Below are 7,675 nucleotides of genomic sequence, written 5' to 3' on the forward strand. Positions count from 1 at the left end.
GAATCACAGGGTCAAATGGGAGTGCCATTTGTAGCTTTTTGAGGAAACTCCATACTGTCTTCCATAGTGGCTGCACCAGTCTGCATTCCCACCAGCAGTGCACAAGTTTTCCTTTTTCTCCACATCCTCTCCAGCACTTGTCGTTTGTTGATTTGTTGATGGTAGCCATTCTGACAGGTGTGAGATGGTACCTAATTTTTTTTTTTAACAAACTATATAGGGTGTCCCAAAAAACATGTACGTACACTTGAAGTAATTATAAAGGCAGTGTTTATTAAAATACATTTCATTTTAAAAATTGAGCTATCAGCTATTAAAGTGTGTATACATTTTTTGGGGACACCCTGTAACTATTTACTTTGTCATGTGTCCTGCCTCTAGAATAGAAGCTCCATGAAGACAGAAATTTTTCTCTGCTTTGTTTACTTTTGTATCCCTAGTGTTTAAAACACATTTTCAATGAATTCATTACTTTTATTTCTCAGTATGATGAACATTTGACTCAACTTGAGAAGGATATTTGTACAGCTAAAGAAGCAGCTTTGGAAGAAGCAGAATTAGACAGTTTGGACCCAATGACCCCAGGGCCTTACACACCTCAGGTGAGTCTGAGGACTAGGAACCTCCTCTTTTTTTTAAATCTTTATTGTTGAAAATATTACAGATGTTCCCTTTTTTTCTCCCCTTTGCACCCTCCATCCTGCTTCCGCCCCCTCCCCAGGCCTTCACTACACTATTGCCTGTGGCCATGGGTTATGGATATATGCATATACATTTTTTTGTTTAATCTCTTCCCACCCGCACCCCCTTCCCTCTGAAATATTTCAGTCTATTGCATGCTTCAATGTCTCTGGTTCTGTTTTGTTTATCAGTTTATTTTGTTCATTAGATTCTACATATAAGTGAGATCATGTGATACTTGTAGGAACCTCTTATAGTTCTATTGGTTTGGGAAATTGGGAGCATGTTAACAGCTGTATTTACTGAGATACCCTTCTTCTCTGTCCTTCCTCTTCCTATGCCTTTCGTGTGCTTTCTTGTCTTCTCAAAGGCTAAGGTGAGTGAGGGCCATGGGTCTTGGTGGCCTTATTGAATTCAGAAGAGTCAGGTGTGGGATGCATGAGTGGGGTGGGTCTTAGTTGTTTAAGCAGTATGGAGGAATACCAGATTCCTGACTACTATGGCCAGAGGCCTTCTTCTTGAGTCTGAAGCTCCCTTAACCTATGAATTGGGGCTCTGGCATGTCCCTAGGGTATATACTTCTCAATTATAGATGCGAGCCACATTGTTCCTATGCCTTATATATGCCTGATTATTCATTCCCTCAGGTGTATCTTAGTGTAGCTCAGATGTCACCCATTTTCCTGGATTGATTCCCACACTTTGTAAATGAGACAGGTAATATTTATCATCTTGAAGACTAGACTAGAGAGTAGGATTAATAAGAAATTTTAGTGATTTTGTTCTTACCCTTGAATATAATGAGTATATTTCATCAATATTATGCTTTTAAGAGAGATGGCATATTTGAAGAATAGAACTTACCCAGAATATAGCTTGTTTACTATATTGGATGCTCCAAGGTAAAGTAGAAGGTACATGAAGTTTGGCATAAAATAGGCTGGGTTTGAATCTTAGCTCTGCTACTTTTTAGTTTTGTGAACTTGGGGGAAGTTAACTTAATCTCCTAACTCAGTTTCCTTTTCTCTAAAATGTACTTTTCCAGATTATTGTAAATATGAAATAAATTAATTTTAGCCTGGCACACTAAGTAAGCATTCAGTGAATGTTTTCTTATCTGTACAAAAGTTGTCTACAAAGTTTTCAAAGGCCCTTTCAAATTTAACCAAATTTTTTTAAAAATAATTTTTATTGATTTTAGAGAGGAAGGGAAAGGGAGAAATAGAAACATCAATGATGACAAAGAGACATTGATTGGCTACTTCCTGCACACCCCAACTGGGGACCAAGCCTGTAACCCAGGCATGTGCCCAGGAATCAAACCGTTGACCTCCTGGTTCATAGGTCGATGTTCAACCACTGAGCCACGCTGGCTGGACTAACCAAGTATTTTAATGCAAAATTTTCTCAATTCCCATTGAAAAACTTTTTTTCATTCTACTCAGGTTTTGCTCTGTACTGATAATGCAACTTAAATGATTTTTGTTGGATTATTGCTGTCTATATCTCATTCATGCACTCGTCCTATCTATCTTTTACTCTCTCTTTCATTACAAAACATAGGTTACTGAGGGGCCATGTATAAAGACTCCTAAGGTATTTCTTCCAGGCCCATAACAAGAAAAGGTTTCTGAAGTGTGTTGGGCAGATTGGGTCAGGGAGGCTTGGGTGAGTGATGTTGCCCGGGAAGGCCTTATTTGCTAATAGGCCTACAGCTTCCACCAGGTGCTTTCTGGTAAGTTAAAGCCTGGGTTTTAGCCATCCTTCCCCAGGACATTCTAGCCATGAGGTGGCACATGGTTTGCCTAGTGTATGACAGTGTGGGCCCAGTTCTTTGGCGAGTCAGAGCCTTAGACCTGAAAGTCGTCTTCCTTCCTCCTCTACCCATCCCATGCTGTCTCAAATGGCTAAAGCAAACCTGGCAACTATTCTCCCTCCTGAGCAGTAGCTGTAGTTTGGTGCAGTTAGAGGGTCTTCTATGAAGAATAGGGTGTAGGTAGTTCCTCTTCATTATTCCAGTTCACCCTCTCATCATTGCCTTTACTCATATATACAAATTTTAAAATAATAAGCCCAGTTCATTACCTCTTAACCTGAGGAAGATGCACATGAGTGATTGTCCTTACTCATTACAACTCTCAAACCCAAATGTTATTAGAGTGTTGCATAAGTTTAACCCTTCATAATACAATTATGGCTGTATAGAAACATAATAGTAACCATATTTTACTTCCAGCTCTAAATGATGATAATTTATTTTCACTCAGCCATTTCTGCCTAGCTTGTATTGTATCATCGTACATTCAACTTAATACTTTATTTAAAACTGCTTACTTTGCAGTTTCCCATAGAGCCTTTCATTTCTTGATTTTCTCTTCTGTCCCATAATTAGTTTATCTGCTCTGTCATCCTTTAAATTCTGTTTGACCTCCCTGTCTCCAAAACACTCTTCTCAGTCAGCCTTGCTTGTTAAAAAAAAAAAAAACCCACAAAGTAACATGTTGGTTTTTTTAAAATAAAATTAACATGTTCATTGGGAAAAAAGTGGAAAATATAAAGAAGAAATAAGTTCCCTAAAATAAAGTTCACTACTCAGAATTAACCACTGTGCACATTTAGTGTGTGTTTATAGACAAACATTTTTTTTAAACCCTCCCTGAGGCTATTTTTCCATTGATTTTTAGGGAGAGTGGAAGAGAGAGGGAAAGACAGAGAGAACATTGATGTGAGAGAAACACATTGATTGGTTGCCTCCTGCACATGCCCTGACCAGGGCCTGGGCCTGGAAGGAGCCTGCAACCAAGGTACGTGCCCTTAACTGGAATGGAACCCGGGACCCTTCGGTCCACAGGCTGATACTCTGTCCACTGAGCCAAACCAGCTAGGGCTATAGACAACTTTAAAAAAAATGTTTGTATTGATTTTTGAGAGGAAGGGAGAGGGATAGAGAGATAGAAACATTGCCGAGAGAGAAACATCAATCATCCCCTATTGGGGATCCAGCCCATAAGCTGGGCATGTGCCCTGACCATGAATCGAACTGGTAACCTCTTGGTTCATGAATCGACACTCAACCACTGAGCAACACCAATCAGGCCTATAAACAACTTTTAAAATGAAATTGGTCAAGATATTTTGGGTCTTATTGTTTTCACTTCACATTGTATTACAAGTACTTTATTTTATTAACTAGTCTTTGAAAATAAGATTTTTTAAATAGCTGCATAATATTTTTATCTTCAGAGAACACTTTCCTATTTCTCCAGCCTGTTCTTTATTGATTCTTCCTACCCTATTGTCACTGAATAAGTCTCTTTGCTAAATACTTGTTCTCTTCAGGATAGGGAAGAAGGTATCTATAATTTATCGAATACCAGGCATTGGGTAAGGAGTTTATACATCTCTTAAATCTCCCAACAACCATGTTTTACAATTGAGGAAACCAAGATTTAGAGAGATTAAGTAATTTGTTAAAGTTATTCAGCAAGTGATGGAGCCAGGACTCAAACCCAGGGCAGTTTACTTCAAAGTCCATGATTTTTCACCACACCATTTTGCCTCATAGCATCCTCTGATGAGCTCTTATTGGTATTGAAATTTCTTAATCCCATTTCCTATTAGGTATCGCTCAACCAATCAAAATAGCACTGGTATTAAGTTCTGGGCCTAAAAAACAATAAGGCAAGGCTTAGAAGAAGCTAGGTTGTTGACCAGAAAGCTGTGAGGACGTAAATTGTCCCATAACTTTGATACTTTCTGCTTCAGGAATCTAATGAGCATACACATTAGATGCCTCTCTACTAGAAGGAGCAACATTTGTAAGATTCCCCAAAACCTGTCCATAAAGTTGTTTCAAGCTGTGTTTTCTCAATAAATGGATTGGTTTGCATGACCTTTTTCTTCAGTGAGTGCTCTAAAGGGGCATCTTTGTAGTTCTTACTCCCTTTCCTAAATAGAAACTAAGTTAAATGATTTGTGCCACAGCCACCTGATTTATATGATAACAACACATCCCTCAGTATGTCTCGAGATGCCTCTGTATTTCAAGATGAGAGCAATATGTCTGTCCTGGATATTCCCACTACCACTCCAGAAAAGCAGGTGACACAGGTAGGATATTCTTTTTCTCTTTGTGAGATTGGTAGTATACATCAGAGTGGGGAGTGGTGGTGGTGGTATATGACATGTGTCAAGGATAATTGAGCTCCTTGGCTCTGGGAATACAGGTTAAGAATGTGATTTCAAGGTGGGAAGGTGGCAGGTTGCATGATGCTCCAGGGCTGAGGTAGGCTGGGTGAGGAAGACTCTGATGTAGATATTGAAGGGTATAATGATGATGAAGAGGAAATGGGAAACCTAAGACTCCAGCCCCAGTGAGTATGCTTACAGAAAGCTATGGTTACATTATGTCTTTATATCAGTGGTTCTCAACTTTCTGGCCCTTTAAATACAGTTCCTCATGTTGTGTGACCCAACCATAAAATTATTTTCGTTGCTACTTCATAACTGTAATGTTGCTACTGTTATGAATCATAATGTAAATATCTGATATTCAGGATGGTCTTAGGCGACCCCTGTGAAAGGGTCATTCAACCTCCAAAGGGGTCGCGACCCACAGATTGAGAACCTCTTCTTTTTATGATATAGGAGCCCCCACCAGTACAAGGCAGGCCAAATCCCAAGGCGATATCAGAGAGTCTCCATAGTGAGTCCTAGTCTGACTTTAATCCTTCAAACCAGATAAACAAGTCTATCCACCAAAATTACTCTCTACTGCCTGTCCCCACGGGCAAAGTCAGGCACAGCAGAACTTCAGGGAAGGCACAAGTGTGAAAAGTATATGATACATCAGAGCAACCTGACAGGTGACTAAAAAAAACAGCTGTGCCGAAGCCGGTTTGGCTCAGTGGATAGAGCGTCGGCCTGCGGACTGAGGGGTCCCAGGTTCAATTCCGGTCGGGGGCGTGTGCCTGGGTTGCGGGCACATCCCCAGTGGGGAGTGTGCAGGAGGCAGCTGGTCGATGTTTCTCTCTCATCGATGTTTCTAACTCTCTATCTCTATCTCTCTCCTTTCCTCTCTGTAAAAAATCAATAAAATATATTTAAAAAAAAAAAACAGCTGTATTCAGAGACAGAGTTCAAAATAATTGCTCTGCTACTCTACTGTATGTATGCTATAATCTAAATTAAAATTATTTATGAAATTAGATTAAATTTTTAAAATTGCCTGTTTCTAGTGGTATCAGAAGATACTTCTTTATTTTAATTTTTAAAAATCTTAACCTGAGGATATTTTTTTTCATTGAGCTTTAGGGAGGGACGAGGGTGAGAGAAAAAAGAAATCAATGTGAGAGACACATTAATTGGTTGCCTCCCACTTAACCGAGGTCGGGGATAGAACCTGTACTTGCCCTTGACCAGGAATCAAACCAGAGACCCTCCTGTCCGTGGGCCAATACCCTAACCACTCTGGCCAAGGCAGAAGATAATTCTGATCTGAAGCCAGAAATCCTATCAGCTTATCTCAGTCAGGGTTCTACTGGAGAGTGCAAAACACAAAAGGATTTTTTTCTATCTCAGAATGTTCAACTCAAGCTAAGGAAAGTTTGGAGTAGAATGGAAGAGGCTCCTTTTGATGATATAGTAAGAGTAGACCAAGGACCTTCCTGTTCTTTGGGTTTTTTACCCTTACTGTGATTTCCAAAGAGTGAATGGGGGAAAATGCATATGTATTGAGCTGTGTTAACAGCCCCCACTAGCTGTGGGGTTGGCTAGGATATCAGGGAGGAGCATCCATCCAGAGTGAGAGCCCTCATTAACTCCTCCTACAGGCACGTCCCTCAATGATGTGCTGTTTGTGTTCCTTACTCAGATGCGCCAGGGCCGAGTTAGGCTGGGCGAGGAAGACTCTGATGTAGATATTGAAGGGTATGATGATGAGGAGGAGGAGGATGGGAAACCTAAGACTCCAGCCCCAGTGAGTATGCTTATAGAAAGCTATGGTTGCATTATACCTTCATATGCTAGGAGCCCAACCAGAGGGCAGGCCAAATCCCAAGGCGATATCAGAGAGTCTCCATAGTGAGTCCCAGTCTGACTTTAATCCTTGGAACCAGCTAAACAAGTCTAGCTACTAAAATTACTTGATTTCTTGTGAGGCAGCTAGGGGGGCTGTTGGTGTCTGGTCGCCTACTTGAGTGATTGATTGGATTTTGACCCCCAACTGGTCCTATTCAGGAAGGTGAAGATGCAGATGGTGATCTTGCAGATGAAGAGGAAGGAACCGTGCAACAGCCTCAAGCCAGTGTCCTGTATGAGGATTTGCTTATGTCTGAAGGAGAAGATGATGAGGAAGATGCTGGCAGTGATGAAGAAGGAGATAATCCTTTCTCTGGTAAGTCTTGCTCCTTTGCTTCTGTAACTGGGTAGCTCACCATAGCACCCTCAGGACTGGATAGGAAGCTCTTGGCCACATATGCTCTTTCAATGAAGTTCTACTAATACTAGTAGACCTCAGAGTACAGGGTACTCAGTGGTAGGCTGATCAAATTCATTAGCCTTAGAGGAAGTGAAGAAATAAAACACAGGAGATACAAAAGTTGACAGTGCCTAAGTAGCGCCTTTTATTTGAATACTTGATAAAAACAGAAAAGAAGTGTTACATGTAGCAATAGGGAAGTAAAATTAAGAAAAAAGATCCTGTTTTGAGATGTTTTGTGGGTCAGTGGCAATGGCAAGAGAAAAGTATAGGAGAAAAAGATACCGTATTTGCCGGCGTATAAGACGATTTTTTGGCCCTGAAAAAAATGCCTCCAAGTGGGGGGTCGTCTTATACGCCAGATACACTTCAGATAGACTGCCCATAGTGCTTGCCCCATGCCATAGTGGCCTCCCGATGCCCGCCCACTTCATTCCACATACCGTTCAGGCATCAGCAGCGCTGCTGGGTGTATGCTCGGCTGTTATGCGATTTTGCTGTTATGCGATTTTACCA

At 40.8% G+C, this 7,675-nt stretch overlaps 1 protein-coding gene across 1 annotated transcript in view; it reads left to right on the top strand.

The window, feature by feature from the left end:
• TAF1 (TATA-box binding protein associated factor 1) overlaps window positions 1-7,675 on the top strand; it is an 80,933-nt gene that overhangs the window by 69,664 nt on the left and 3,594 nt on the right. The window contains 4 exon segments of the mRNA XM_006779672.2: window positions 486-602; window positions 1,052-1,057; window positions 4,666-4,791; window positions 6,919-7,075. Of these exon segments, the coding sequence (XP_006779735.1) occupies window positions 486-602; window positions 1,052-1,057; window positions 4,666-4,791; window positions 6,919-7,075 (406 nt within the window).

The sequence above is a fragment of the Myotis davidii genome, unplaced genomic scaffold (assembly GCF_000327345.1).
Source record: "Myotis davidii unplaced genomic scaffold, ASM32734v1 scaffold1983, whole genome shotgun sequence".
Lineage (NCBI taxonomy): Eukaryota > Metazoa > Chordata > Mammalia > Chiroptera > Vespertilionidae > Myotis > Myotis davidii.